General features: G+C 38.0%; 2 protein-coding genes, 1 long non-coding RNA gene and 1 pseudogene across 3 annotated transcripts; 2 read left to right on the top strand and 2 right to left on the bottom strand.

The window, feature by feature from the left end:
- Nucleotides 1-1882: 1882 nt before the first annotated feature.
- Nucleotides 1883-2326, top strand: LOC119370096 (mitogen-activated protein kinase kinase kinase 1 pseudogene; annotated as a pseudogene).
- Nucleotides 2327-3819: 1493 nt separating this feature from the next.
- Nucleotides 3820-6473, top strand: LOC149495289 (uncharacterized). The gene is made up of 2 exons (XR_016321318.1): nucleotides 3820-4099; nucleotides 6300-6473. It is a non-coding gene; the product is annotated as an uncharacterized LOC149495289 (long non-coding RNA).
- A 3187-nt stretch (nucleotides 6474-9660) lies between these two features.
- LOC105631709 (mitogen-activated protein kinase 12-like) lies at nucleotides 9661-12564 on the bottom strand. Its single transcript, XM_089722689.1, has 5 exons — nucleotides 12401-12564; nucleotides 11960-12089; nucleotides 11655-11834; nucleotides 11089-11349; nucleotides 9661-9900 (listed from the first exon to the last, which is right to left on the bottom strand). The coding sequence occupies exons 1-5, from the start codon at nucleotides 12562-12564 to the stop codon at nucleotides 9661-9663; spliced, it is 975 nt and encodes a 324-aa protein (XP_089578815.1).
- Nucleotides 12565-12863: 299 nt separating this feature from the next.
- LOC105631710 (uncharacterized) lies at nucleotides 12864-15589 on the bottom strand. Its single transcript, XM_037635232.1, has 4 exons — nucleotides 14923-15589; nucleotides 14161-14796; nucleotides 13813-14058; nucleotides 12864-13594 (listed from the first exon to the last, which is right to left on the bottom strand). The coding sequence occupies exons 1-4, from the start codon at nucleotides 15587-15589 to the stop codon at nucleotides 12864-12866; spliced, it is 2280 nt and encodes a 759-aa protein (XP_037491160.1).
- Nucleotides 15590-15653: the final 64 nt, after the last annotated feature.

Consider the following 15653-nt stretch of genomic DNA (forward strand, 5'->3'; position numbering starts at 1 on the left):
GTTGAGTGGGAGGACTGGTAATGGTGAGAAAACAGGGGAATGTTGAAACAGGTTTTTCTGGAAAAAGAACCAGTGACTTCACCTTGATTTTTACCCTAGTAAATGATGGAATTAGGAAGTGTCATAGAAGAGTTATTTGTTCCTCTATGTGTTAGCTTTACATGGGTTTTTGAATCACCCAAATCGGAGTTGTATATTGAGAGATATGACCAAAAGAGTGCAGATCGCGCAGGCTGGAAACACGTCGCGCGACCGCGTAGGCTGGAAACACGTCGCGCGCTCGCGACTTGCACTTGCGCGCTCGCGACTTGTGCCTGAAGCTCTCTGACTCTCATTTTGCATTATACGCGATCGTGACTTTCAAGTGCGCGCTCGCGACTTTCACCTGAAACTCACTGACTCTCATTTTGCACATTACGCGCTCGCGACTCTCAGTGCGCGCTCGCGACTCTCAGTGCGCGCTCGCGACTTGTGCTTTACGCGCTCGCGACCTTCATCGTGCGCTCGCGACTTTGGCCTGGAAACTCACTGTCTCTCATTTTGGCCTCTCGCGCTCGCGACTTTGCAAGGCGCGCTCATAACTTGTCTTTTCATGCATTTTTGGACTTCATTTTCATTGCAATTGGATTCCTTTGCTCACCTTGTATGCCTCCAATCATTCTAAAACAAAAATATAACATTAGAACATGGATCAAACAACATGAAAGCATACAAATGATGTGAAATCAAGTAAACATGATGATTTATGAAGTTATGAACATCACTTATGAACTCTTAATGTGATATTGTGTTATACCAACATTATGCTCCATTGAGGTTAGGGAGAAACCATGTAGATAAGACCATGTCGCGACATAGGATAGCAGATCTGCACTTCATACAGTTTGGTACTCCGGCTAAAGGCCGTTGAGTGGATATGATTACATATGGGCCATAGCAGCCAAGCATACAGTATTCATCCAGTTTCATACAGTTTTTCTTATCACTTCGGTTTCACTATAACCTTATGGAGCTATACAGATATCTTGCTTTATCATTGCATGAATCATACAGTATACTAAATAGAAATAAAGACCATCAAGGTAAACTGAAAGTATCGCGATATGTGTGCTTATATGTGCTATATGTGTTTACATGCTTATTTCTATATATGAGTGTTCCTTTTTATGTTGAGATATCCACTGAGCTTTATTTGCTCAGCGAGTTACCTGTTTAACTCGCAGGTTTTGAGACTGGTCCATAGAGAGTCCGCCTACAACTGCTGCAGTTCATCTGTAGAAGACTCAGTCTTCAGGGTAGCTACTCATTTGGATGTATATCTTTTGTCTATTTGTTTCATGGCATGTACAGGGCACACAGTTGGGCCCATTCCATTGTGTAACTAGTAACATGTTTTGTAAATATGCAGTACATTATTTATGTAAACAACATCAGCATGCTATTATGAATTCAGCATATCAGGTCATTAAGTCAACCAGTTTGTAACGTCTCGGCTCGATTTATTCGGGTTTATGGGTGGACCGGGAAGGGATGTTACACATAGTCCTGACAAATAATAAATCTTCCTTTGGGCCGATATATCATTGTCATGGAAAATAATCAACAATTATCACATACTTATTGCCAAACATGTGTTTAAAACTCAGCCAAATAGCAACCTTCCTTTAGGCCGATTAACTATCCGCAACGAATTCTAGTACACCTGTCTAATACTCTAAAATAAATCAATTCAAGGAATAGAGGTCACTTTGGTGACTTATTGATCAAATCAATTTATTTTGATCAATACCTAACCCTTAATGATGCCCTAGTGTACTGCTACACCAAACAGATACTGAAAGGTTTGAAGTATCTACATGAACGAAATTTCATCCACGGAAACATGAAATGTGCAAACATTCTGTTGACAAACAATGGAGGCCTGAAAATTGCAGATTTTGGATTGACAAATTTACAGAACCTCCTCAAGGCAGGCAGAGGGATTCCGGCCTGGTCCGCTCCTGAGTTCATTGATACGAAAAGACAAGGAGAATATGGACTAACTAAAGCTGATATATGGAGCCTTGGCTGCACTGTCTTGGAGATGTTAACCGAAAAACTTCCATACTCCGGTTTAGAAACTTGGTCGATATGGTATCGGATCGGACAAGGTATTCCACCTTCTATTTCCGATTCTCTCTCTGATAATTCTCGGAACTTTATCCAGAAATGCCTACAAGTTAATCTAAAGGAACGTCCAACTGCTTCCCAGCTTTTAGAGCATCCATTTGTGAAGGTCACAGCAACCTGTAGCAGCACCTGCCAAGCCAATTACTATTGCCATTAAAGACATGGATTTGTAACTCTATTTTATCTTTCTATATTTATTACAAAATAAATTTTGTAGTTATTGGATTTAATTTTATTTACTATGTAATTAATTTTGTATTTTTGTGGTTTTCTTACTTGAAATGATCTTAGTACCCTTCCATTCCTCTATTATTAATTTTATTTACGTAATTAATTATTTTTTTTAGTCTTTAAAGTACATTATCTATTTTTCTTTTTTGAAAGGAACATTATCTATTTTTCTAATATTATTTTTAGTTATAATGCAATGATATTAATAATATTTTAATTTAATCTATAAGTAGGTAAAAATAAATTCATGGAAACATAACCTGAATTAACAAGTCATTTGTTGCAAACATAAACTGAATTAACAAGTCATGAAATACAAATCCAAATATTTTTGGAATGAAACAAAATTATAATTGAAGGAACAAAATCACCATCAACCGCAAACTTCTATACTACTCTTAAAATTTAACTTTAAAAAGTAAAAAGAAAAAAAGAAAAAAAGAAAAAAAGAAGGATTATAACAAGCATAGGAATCATGGAATATTTTCCAAAGTGTGTACAGCACATTGTCGGATAATCTTCGTGGATATGGATTGAATTGTTCAGATTCAACCCAGATGAGTTCCCTTATCTCGTCCTCAGAAAGTAATGACTCATCAAAATCAAAGTAGAAAGGGCTTGGGCAATCAGGCTCGTTTTTGACATCATGATAATGTGCCAAATAAGGGTGCTTTAAAGCTTCGTTAACTGCACAGAAGGAAATAAAATGGGAGAAGCTTTGTCAATAAGCAAATTAAAAGTGAAACTCGATCATATTCATCTTGATTTGTCAATTATATGCAATTTTTACTCTTGGTATAGATGGTTCGAATTGAATCAAGTTTAAGTCAACCCAAATCCTCTTTTTCTTTTTTCAGTTTGTTTCATTCTCTACTTTAGAAAGAGAGAATTTTGAGGATTGTCAGTTTTTTCAGTTCTAACTGTCATGGACTGTAACGCCCCATTTTTCTGTGTCTGAAATAGTAAGTTACCGGTCTGTGAATAGTACCATCGGTCCGGAAGTCGATATTATTTTGGTCCGAAAAAAATTATTATGTATGTTTAATATTTTCTTTAATATTTTTGGAGTATGTATACATGATTTTTATGGGTAGAAAGTAAGTAATAAATATTTTTGGAGAATTTAGAGAATTAGTGAATAGTGAATTATGTTGTTATATTAATTAAAGAAATTAGAGAAATTATTTTTATGGAGTAAATTTGAGATGGTGTTATATTAATTAAGGAAATTAGAGGAATTATTTTTAAGGATTAAATTTGAGAATTTTTATGGAGATAAATAATATTTTGAAGGAATTTAATTTGGAGAATATTTGTAGCCATTAGATTAGATTACATTGCTCAATCCTAGCCATCCAATTTTGGTGAAAAGACCAAATTACCCTTTAGTCAACTCCATTATTTGAGCAACATGTTTTCTTCCTTTTCCTCTCCATCTAACGTGACCTTTCTTCTCCTCCTCCTTCTTCTTCTTCTTCTCCTCCTTTAGGTCTTCAATTCTTACTTCCTAAACACATCAAATACACTCCATTGAACTTTGATTAAGTACTTAATCTTTGAGATTAAAGCTTGAGAAATGATATTTGGTGAATAATTTCAAGTAATTTGGAGGACAAAGGGTGGAGAACTTCCTACCAAAGACAAGGGAAAACTAAGGAATCAAGAGTCTTATTTAAGCTTGTTAGAGCTTATGTTTAAGGTTAGTGTTCATAAACACTCTTACCTTGTTTCAATTTTTGATTTTGTGAAGTTTATACTATTTTGTGAAAATTGGGAATTTTATATGAAATAATTTTATTATTAAATTTTGGTGGTATAAATGTGTTCTTGGGAGATTTCTAGGCATGCTTATATGTTGAATTGATAAGGAAAACAATTTCTTCTTCATCCTCCAAGAGTGGCAGAACCTATTGATGAATAAGGCCTTAAGTTTTCTTGTTATTATTTGTGGATTTATGATCTTAAGATGATATTTGATGAGTAATTAGTATGTTGTAGAAATCTCTACCTTATATATGATTTAAGTAAGCTGAAATTAGGAAAAAGTGTTATTGGGTGTGATTAAGGACTGTTTTTCGATCCTTTTCATTTTCCATTGGTGTCTGAGTCCTTCATGAAAGTTGTAGCTCTACTTCTTAGCTTTCCAACCCATCCTCTTGTGTCCAATTTGGATATGTATAGCTCAACTTATGGCTAAAACACCTAAACTGACTCTGTTATGACGGGCCACATGTATCACTGAATTGAGTGCCCATTTTGACCACTATAATGGTAATATTATGTTCTGAGTTCTTCATGAGAGTTGATTCCCTGTGTCTTGAGACTTCTCTGGTTTTGGATTGGATTGATTTGAGTGTCTGGATAAGTAGGAATTTGATAAACATTGGACTTAGTTCTGCTGAATCAGGTCTGGACTATTGGTCTGTGTTCCTAGCCGTTTTTCACCATTTTATAGATTGATCTGGGCTGTTGTCCCTTGATAACATTTGTATAATTTTGTCTTATCTTTCTAATGAATCAAACTTCACTTAATTTGGAGATCTATAACTCAAGTTATGTCTTAAAAACCCAGCAAAGGTCAAGGTTATATTAATGCTGGAAATTTTCTATGTCATGAATCATAGGTTTATTTGGATAAATGAAGGTATGAATTATGTGTGATGAAGTTCTCTTCATTCTTTGTATCCTTTAAGATTTATTTGACAAAAATAAGACATAAGTTTGAAAAGTGTTGTTGTGGATATGTTTAAATGGATATAAATTGGAAAGGTGTGGAATTGATTTAGATAATGCATGATAAGGGTTGAAATGGATACTTTTGTGTATAAGAGTTATGTTAGCATGCTTGATTGGAGAATGAAATTCCTCCCTTTGGTACCACCTTAAAGCTTACTTAATTATTTTATATATATGACATAAGTATGATTATTTGATAACTTATATATGTTTAGAGTTTTAACAAAGAAATGGGTATTTAAGGTGTATGTGCTTTGAATTTTTAATAAGGAAAATATGATTTCATATGATAATAAAATGTCTATGTTCAGTAATTATGTTTAAGTATGATTCTAAAGTAAGCTTACATTATGAATTTAAGAAGACTAAAGAATAAGACAAGTTTTCTGATAAGTGATATGAAGTAAGAATTAAAACAAGGATTTTGGGCTCTAATATACTTAGTGTGAATTTGATGCGTGATTTGATTTTTATTCTGTCTGATGAGCATGCTCGGCATTTGATGCCATTCTGATAAGAAGCTATGATCATATGCTAGACACGTGGGTGTCTTCTGTTCTGTTAGGGCGGACGCGCTCTATATGTTATGAAAAGGTTGGCGACCTAAGGCCATTATGAATAAGTTATGAAAACTTATCTGCTTCTCTTTCTCCTATGTGTATGCGAGCCCTATGGAAAATATATGTAATACAATGAAACGAATGAGATCATATTATTTTAGTAAACCTTACTTTGGAAATTATTGATTATGTTATCAAATGAATTTTCAAAGCATGATATTTCAGTACATGGTATGAAAAATAAAGAGTATATGTATTGGTATAATGTTCAAATAATGAATTTATGATTTGAAAGAATTAAATTATTTATGTTCTTAGTTCTAAGTTTATTTGAAAGAACCAAAGTATTTATGATGACAAAATGTCTTAAGTAAAGGATTTATGGTATCAAGAATTAAATTCTTTATGTTATTAATTAATAGTTTATGTGCTATTTGTTTTGCTATAAATGGAAATGTATGTTGAATTTTTAATGCATTTATGATTGTAAATGATTTTATGAAATTTGTTTTTAAGTAAGTTGCCATCGCAACTTTGGTAAGTATGTGAATTATGAGTACCACTGAGTTTTATACTCAGCGCGTCGATTTTTATCACGCGTAGGTTGAAGATTGCGGTCGCTATTTGAAGATTTGAAAAGTAATATCAAAGCAGAAGTGACTAATTTGGTAGTAGTCGATTGAGATTTATATAATTAAGAATTATGGCATGTATAATTATTACATTTTCAGATATTATGTTATTTGAAATATAATTGAAGTATGTAATTATAAATTATTTTGGTGTATCTATTTGGAGATAAGAATAAGATTTATTATTTTAAGTCAGTCGATATGATTAGTTCATTAAGACTTGATAGATATAATGAATGCAATTAATTGATGGATCTAAAATACTATTGAGGATTATTCAGTTATGAAAATATAAAAGTGTTGTTATGTTATAATGATTATTTGGAGATGTTGAAAGTTTAGAGTTTAATTGGAAGTATTTTGTATTCACATGTTTGGCGGGCTCAGTTTTTAAAGGGATATTCTTACAGTATTTATGTAGGATCTTTCCCAATGTGGTAAAAAAAAAATGCAAGGAAAATAAAATGAAATTTCTATTACAAAGAAAAAAATTACTCGCGAAACTTGTGAATACTCAATTACTTCTAATTCATAATTTTAGTTTTATGATTTATATGTTAAGTTAAGACGGTGTCTCCGGCACCGAATGTGGCATCCGCCGTCGGGTCTCTCGGGACTGGGCGGAGGGTGTTACATGGACACTGACATAATAATTTTGTCACTTGCTAGAGGACAATAATGCCTTAAGTGGTAATATAAACTTAGTTCAGCAGAAAATCTCTGCAAGGTTAGAGGTTCGATATGTGATACGTGGAAAAAACACCTATGAAAAGGACAACCACAGATTTCAAAATGAAATTAATCTCTTGTTTAATTGATACAGGGATACTCTTAGGAAAACGAAAAAATGAAATGTCACTTCGTACCTGTAATGCGCTTGTTTGGATCATAGACTAGCATCCTCTCCAATAGATGAAGAGCATCTTCAGACATATTAGGAGCATATTGTCACGGAGATAGGATTTTGCTATACCTATCCGCGCAGCACTTAGTCACCCTTGAGGCTTTAGGATGCGCTAAGTAAGCCTTAGAGTTGTGTTGGAGCAAAAATAGAAGCTAAAGAGAAGAGAACACAAGAGAACTCTTAACACTCAAATGCTTTATATTTGCTTAGATGAGCTTGGATTGCTTGGTTGTTTTACAAGTGAAGTGAGGGTGGTATTTATAGCCACTTCCACCTCCTCTATGAACGGCTAGGATTTAGTCTATACAAATGAACGGCCTAAATTACATGGACAATTCTAGAATTATGTAGACATTACATAAAATATCTCCTATGCGGAGTAGTGTAGAGAATTCTAGAAAGCGGGCTTGGATAATCTAGCTTTGGGCTAGAGGTTTGCCAAGCCTTGGCACATTTTGGCAGCCCAATTGGCACCCTTCTAAATCTTGCCTATAAATTGAAGAGGCTGCCTCGCATTTCTGCACCTCTTGTTGTGCGGGGCGTAACATCCTCCCCCACTCAATATCGCAACGTCCTCGTCGCGCCATGAGCCTCGTGTTCTTTTATTTTGTCCTTAAACTGCCAAAGAGTATCTTCATGCTCCCAACTAGCTTCGGATCGGGCAAGTTCTTCCACTTGATCAAGTACTCACGATAGTTTGGTGCTCCGCATCGCCATACTACTCGTGAGTTGAGGATGCTGTCAACCTCCTTGTCAAATTTGGTAACAGCAGCAGTTGGTGGTCGAGTAGACTCGCCCCTACTTGGATCCTCATCACCTGCATGATAAGGCTTTAGCATGCTCACATGGAAGATATTACTAATCTTCCACTCCGGAGGCAGTTGGACTTGATATGCGGCCTTCCCTACTCGTTCAATGATAGGGAATGGTCCTTCATACTTCTTCACAAGCCCTTTATATACCTTTTGTAAGGACTTGAGCTGGTTAGGGCGGAGTTTGACGAGTACCTTGTCTCCTTTGGCGTACTTCTTCAGTCGCCTCTTGGTGTCGGCCCATTTCTTTATAAACCGAGCAACCTTATCGAGACAAGCAAGAGTCTCGTCAACTTCTTTATGCCATTCCCTCACAAACTTGTGAGGTTTACGGGTGTGATCCGATTGGTTGTTTTGTGAGGCACTAGCACTTTTGTTGGCTAGTTTCGCCTTGTGACTTGATACGTTGGTGGCAACATTGGCCTTCTTTAGTTCTCCCGTCTTTGGAGGAGACATGGCTGGCAGCTTAGCACTTGGCTCGAGCTCAACCTGGTGATTGGCTTCCTTTTTAGAAGGAACCGTTTTTGGCGACTGTGGAGGCGTGATGTCTTTGGACTCCTCCAGCACCGTTTGGGCAGATTTCGGCAAAGCTTGCTTATGATTTGTCACTTCCTCGTCCTCGGAAGTACGAAGGGATATGGCACCCAAATATCGTAGGGAACCCATGTGGGCTTGGGGTTCCTCTGTCGCCTGTTTCTCCTCGGCGACCATGGCATACATTGCCTTTTTATAATCGGCGCGCATCGCATTTATTGCATTCCTGTTGGGGCAATCTTTTGTCTAATGCGGCCCTCCACAGAGGAAGCAAGGTTTAGGAGGTTTGAAATTAGGCTTCCTAAACTGCTTTTCATGTCTTCCCTCGAGAGATTTGGACGAACCATCTTCCCTGTAATGATGGTCCTTCCCCTGATCTTGTCTCTCTCCTTCACTCTTGCTAGGAATGAGCTTATTGTTCTCGACTTAGGTGGAGTAGTCCGTTAGGGATTCAACCACGGCAATAGCATCGTCAAGTGTTTGTACGCTACGCCGTTCTAGCTCCACCTTCGCCCACTTTCTTAGCCCATCTTTGAAGAAGAAGAGAGCGTCTTTGTCGGACAAATCGTCAATCTCCAAAATAAGGGTGGTAAACTCCTTAATGTAATCGGAGAGGCTACCTTTTTGTTGTAGACGACGTAGTTTACCCCTTGCTTCGGTATCCGCATTGTGAGGCATGAAGTGCTTCCGCAATTCTAACTTGAATTGCTCCCATGTATGGATAGTGCAGGTGCCTTTTTCGCGCTCCGCATGCTTCCTTCGCCACCATAATTAAGCAGCGTCCCGAAGGAACGTGGGGGCATTGCCAATCTTGGTGGCATCATCATTTACCCCCATGGCCTCAAAGTACTGGTCGAGGCCAAAGAGAAAGTTCTCCACCATCAAGGCGCTACGCGTACCGTCGTACGTCGCAGGCTTGGGTACCTTCAAACCGTAGCACTGGTTGAAGCGGGACTACTCATTCGTTGGTGCATCCGGCATTCGAAACGGATAGCATCTACTTCACTATGTAGGGCACTAAGTTCAGATTCAGTGAATGGTCGTACCTCAGTTATCCTACCAGTAAGGGCTTGAAGCTCCTCTCATAGGGATCTACCAAGCTCGATGATCATGCATTTGGCTGCCCGAATGATCTCTTCATTCTCCTGAACAACATTGTCGATTTGTTCGGAGAGTTCTCCCACAATAGGTTCTTGAGAAGACAAGGATTGCTCAAGAGCTGTGAGTCTCTGCTCCACATGATCCATTGGAGAGGTTCGTGCCTTAGACTTCCCCCTCTTAGGGTGAGTACGCACTGTGAAACGGCCTCGAACTGCCTCCGGCTGCTCGGGTTATTGTTCCTCAACAACAACCAATTGAGCTTCGTCGTTTGCCATTGATCAAGGCGAAGGGCTTGGTACCTAGGACGGAACCTGCTCTAATACCACCTGTCACGGAGATAGGATTTTGCTATACCTATCCGCACGGTACTTAGTCACCCTTGAGGCTTTAGGATGCGCTAAGTAAGCCTTAGAGTTGTGTTGGAGAGAAAATAAAAGCTAAAGAGAAGAGAACACAAGAGAACTCTTAACACTCAAATGCTTTGTATTTGCTTAGATGAGCTTGGATTGCTTGGTTGATTTACAAGTGAAGTGAGGGTGGTATTTAAGCCACTTCCACCTCCTCTATGAACGGCTAGGATTTAGTCTATACAAATGAACGACCTAGATTACATGGACAATTCTAGAATTATGTAGACATTACATAAAATATCTCCTATGCGGAGTAGTGTGGAGAATTCTAGAAAGCGGGCTTGGACAATCTAGCTTTGGGCTAGAGGTTTGCCAAGCCTTGGCACATTTTGGCAGTCCAATTGGCACCCTTCTAAATCTTGCCTATAAATTGAAGAGGCTGCCTCGCATTCTGCACCTCTTGTTGTGCGGGGCGTAACAATATGGAAACATATTACGAAATCTAGTAGCAAAATCTGGCCTTGAACCATTATCTTCTTGCAGACCAATGAGCTAGAGGAAGAGAAAAATTGTAGATGAGATGTTTCACTTTTAAGTAATTTGACACAATAGATACAGAACATGCAATTTCATATATCAATGCACCAGCTATATATTTCCTTCCCAAACATGCCAGAAACTAAGCGGTTGTGGCATGCATGTTGAAAATTAAGCTTTGTCTAGCACAAGAGAGCAAAACAAAGAGGATCATCTCATGTTATTCCGCCACTCACAAGAAATAAAGCCATGGAGATGGGGATGGGAGACACAGAAATGAAAAGGATAGGGAGGAGGAGAAAGAAGAAGAGGGAAAACGGTGGAAGAGAGAAGGATGACATGAGAAAATCAAAAAGGCATATAACTTAGAAAGACTCGAGGCTCTAAAACAATAATGATACATGACAAATTAGTGAAACAGAAGATTTCAGGTCTTCAAAATTAAGAACAATAAGAAGTTTTCAACGTAGAGGAAAAAAAATAGTCCATGGAAGATTTGCTGAGAAATGTCCACAAACATACCTTCTTGATAAGCTTCAACATACGAGTCGAGTTTTTTTCAGGAAACAAAGGTTTGCGTGTCATTATCTCACCAAGTATACAACCCACTGACCATATATCAATTGCTTCAGTGTAATGTGATTGCCTCTTGTGCAATTCTGGTGCTCGATACCAGCGTCTGACAACTTCCTCAGTCATGGGGTCGGTTTTTGATTTTATCCTTGCACAACCAAAGTCTGGAATCTTAAGGTGACCTTTAGCATTCAGGAGCAAATTGTCAGGCTTTAGATCACGATGCAGAACACCTGCTGAGTGTAGATATTTGAGCCCTCAGAGCAATTGATATAAAAAGTACTACAAAAGTAAAAGAAAAAAAAATAATGAGGGGTAAAAATTGTGTGGTAATTTATTGTTCACAAGGGCAAGAGGCAAGAATTTAAGAAGCAGTATGATGCTGGGACGAGTTAAGGGTTAAGGCGAATATTAAAGAATTTTGAAATCATAAGTAATTGGAAAAGAAAAATATAGCTACAATTGTAAAGTACTTCATAGAAAATAAGCAATCCAAGAACAAGGATGATGCGTACCTGACACTGTTTATCAGTCAATTCTCGTTCAGATTTTATTACTTTATCAAGATCAGTTTCCATCAATTCATAAACAATGTACACATCGTTGAAGTCCTCCTGAGGGGGTCGTATTATAACTTTGATAGAAACAATCTGACGACAATATATAGCGATAGAGTAAGATAATAATCCCAACCCCTGAAAAGAGCAGTAATGCCATATTGCATGCCCAATGACAAAAGTAATTTCTGACTGTCTTGTTTATAGAATATGACAATTTAAATTAGTGAATTCATGAGTATAACAACCACAACGAAACTCACATTTTGATGGTCCATGTGCAGGAGAAGCTTAACCTCTCGCAATGTCCTTTTAGCAAGTTTCTGGCTGTCGAAAACATTACCAATTCTCTTAATGGCAACTTTCTCTCCTGTCTTAGAATTCTCAACAGCGCTGAAGGAAAGAAAAAATACACGTTGTTGGTAAGACAAAGCATTTGAATCAATTGTAGGACAATGTAATCAGTTACAGTCCGGATTACATATTGTTTGGTTGGATGTCTGGACAATTGTAGGACAATATAACCTGAACATCATTCATCCAACCAAACCGAAATGAAATAATTCTTTCCATCAAACACTTAAAAAAAATAAACAAAACAGATTTGAAAAAAAAAAAAAAAGGAATCAAGCTGAAAAAACTGCAGTCCATGGAATCCTCAAAACAGGTAATAAAGAAGGACAATAAGTGATTAAGAATCTTACCAAACAATTCCATAAACACCCTCGCCACAAACATTAAGAAGGACATACTTGCTGGAGACTTCAAAGTGGAAGCTGCGCACAATATATAGGACGTAGCGTCCATCGTGAGTAGGTGTTCCTTCGATGTTATGCTCACTGGAAACAGAGTTTGACTCAGTTGACATTTCTGCAAAAGCAACTTGGATCCAAACTCGATTTCGAAGATTAAACCTAAATTTATTGGAGAGGCGAAAGTGAGGGCAGAAGAGAAATTAAAGGAGTCAGAGTTTGACTCAGTTAACATTGGTCTTTTCGTTTGCAACACGATATGAAAACTTGAAGAGCAAGTCAGAAGAATATTATTTTTCTTTTGAAGAGAGTTAGAAGAATATTATTTGGAAAAAAGAAACAGTTAACCGTTCTTAATTTTTAAATTCTTTTTCTTATTCTTTTTTTTTTGACATGAATATTGGTCATTTTATTATTAATAGAAGAAACGAGCAATACAAGTGGGAACAATATCCCAAGTTTGAAAACAAGCCCCATGAGGAACTAATTTAGCCAATACATGAGCTATATCATTAGCTTGTCTTCTAATCCAAGCCAAGGTGACATTAGGCAATTGGACTAATAGTAGTTTATATTCTGAAATAACTATCCCAAACTCAGACCAGTCTTGGACAGAATTCCTCATAGCACAGTAAACTTGCAGACAATCAGTCTCAATCTGAATCTTCAAGTTTGAGTAGCCTGAAAGCAACCAAGACAGCACCGTTCTTAGTGCCTGAGCTTCGACTACTGCTAGAGAAGAACAACCCTGCAATGAAGACGTTGCTGTTGATACAAACCCCCTATTACAATTTGAAATTACAGCACCTACGGCTCCATAGCCGATAGAGGGGTGGAGAGTTGCGTCAAAATTAATTTTAAGAGTGCCAACAAGTGGTGGAAGCCATTGACTACTTACAGGAGTACCTGGACCTATACCCGAACCTGGCGATGTCCGTTGGGCTTTCTGCCAAGATGCGAGCATACTTCTGGCTCGAGTAACCACTTGATAGGGTCCTTCTTCCACTTGATTCCATTTCAGTTCATTACGGCTCAACCAAACACTCCATAGCCCCATAACAAAACTCTCAAAAAAATTCGTTCTCCCATGCCTTGTGAAAATGTTCCAACAGTTGTAAGAAAGTTGGGAATGTTCCCAATAGTAAGCTGAATACCAAAAAGGTGCCAACAAAAACTTACTCGTGGACACTCAATAAGGGCATGGAATAACGTCTCAGTAGTGCCACAGTAAGTGCATCCTGTGTCAGTCTGTAATCCCTTTCTTTCCAAAATTGCTTTAACTGGCAGAATGTCTCGACAACACCTCCAGAGAAAGTGTCTCACTTTCGGCGAAATTTTCAGTGACCAAAGAACTTTCTAGAAACTTGATCGCCCAGCATCTGCAGTATCCACATTTTGAGATGCTAATAGTCTGTATCCAGATTTCACAGAGTATATCCCAGAGTCTGTCCAATGCCATATAAGGATGTCGTCTTGAACAATTGTAGATAAAGGAATAGAAGTAATAATTTCGGCAATTGAAGGATTGAAAAGACCATGTATCAATGGCAAGTTCCAAGCGCGTGTCCCATGTGCCAAAATAAGATCAAAAACCCGTATGTGCTCAAAACCTGGAAGGATAGGCAAGTGAACTCGAAACTGATTATCCCTTAATAGCCACGATTCGATCTAAACATTTATGGATTGACCATCTCCAATTCTCCACCGAAAACCTGAACAAATAGCATCCTTTGCTGCACAAATCCCTCTCCATACAAAGCTTGGATTACGGCCAACGCCTGCTCCAAGAAAATTCCCGCTTGGAAAATATTTAGATTTGAAAGAGCTATAAAAGAGAGAGTTTGTATTATGTAAAAGCCTCCAGCAGTGTTTGCCTAACAAGGCCAGATTGAAACTTCGCAAATGTCTAAAACCCAAATCGCCTTCTTCCTTTGCTACACATAGTCTATCCCAACTCAACCATCTCATCTTTCCTCCCCACCAATAGGAATTCATTTGCCGCTGAAGCTCCACTAGAATGGATACCGGTATAAGGAAAGAACTCATACAGAATGAAGGAATAGCTTGTGCGACAGCCTTTATTAGTACCTCTTTACCGGCTTTGGATAGGAGTTTCTGATTCCAACCGTTGACCAACTTCCTCACTCGATCTTTTAAAAAAGAAAAAATTCGTCTCCTTTCTCTGCCAATTAATGATGGCAGACCGAGATACCTTCCGTGGTTCAAAGGGGCAATCACACCAAAAACCCCTGTAACAGCAGTCTTATCTAGCTCATAAGTGTTAGAGCTGAAAAAAATACCGGATTTTTGCCAATTAACCGCTTGACCTGAAGCTGCTTCATAAGTAACTAAAATATTTTTAATCTCCAGAGCTTGAGTCTATGATGCCTCAAAAAAGAACAAACTATCATCTGAAAACAACAAGTGAGATAACCGAGGAGCAGCTCGCTAGACTCTGCAGCCTTTGAGGTGACCTTCACGTTCAGACTTACTAAATAGCTTCGACAGTCCTTCAACATAAAGAATAAATAAATGAGGTGATAATGGACAACCTTGTCTCAACCCCCGTTCTGGAATAATTGGGCCAACCTCATCCCCATTTACTCCCACCCAGTATTTAACAGAGGAAACACACAGCATGACCAAGTCAACCCAACGCTGACTAAAACCCAAACCCTGCATAACAGCTCGTAGATAACACCAATTAACCCGGTCATAGGCTTTAGATATATCAACCTTCAGTGCAGAAGCGCCTTGTCGACCTGTCATTCTTGTTTTCATAGAGTGGATTAACTTGAAAGCAATTAGCACATTATCTGAGATCAACCGACCCGGAACAAAAGCCGACTGAGATAATGAAATAAGATTAGGCAGAATGGTCTTCAATCTGTTCGCCAGAACCTTAGCAAACACTTTGTAAAATACATTGCAAAGTGAAATAGGTTGAAAATCTTTCACTGCCTCTGGGTCCTCTACTTTTGGAATCAACACAATTAAGGTATCATTCAGATTATTTGGAAAAACGCATGTGTTGAACCAGTCTCGGCAACTTTGGACAATGTCGCGACCCACAACATCCCAAAACCTCTGGTAGAATCTAGGATTGAGACCATTCATCCCTGGGCTTGTATCCGCATGCATCTATTTCACAGCTAATGTAACCTCCTCCACTGAAATATCCCCAAGTAACATATGATTATCATTT

Source organism: Jatropha curcas, chromosome 6, assembly GCF_041381405.1.
Source record: "Jatropha curcas cultivar XTBG-Jc1 chromosome 6, XTBG_Jcur_1.0, whole genome shotgun sequence".
NCBI classification, from domain to species: domain Eukaryota; kingdom Viridiplantae; phylum Streptophyta; class Magnoliopsida; order Malpighiales; family Euphorbiaceae; genus Jatropha; species Jatropha curcas.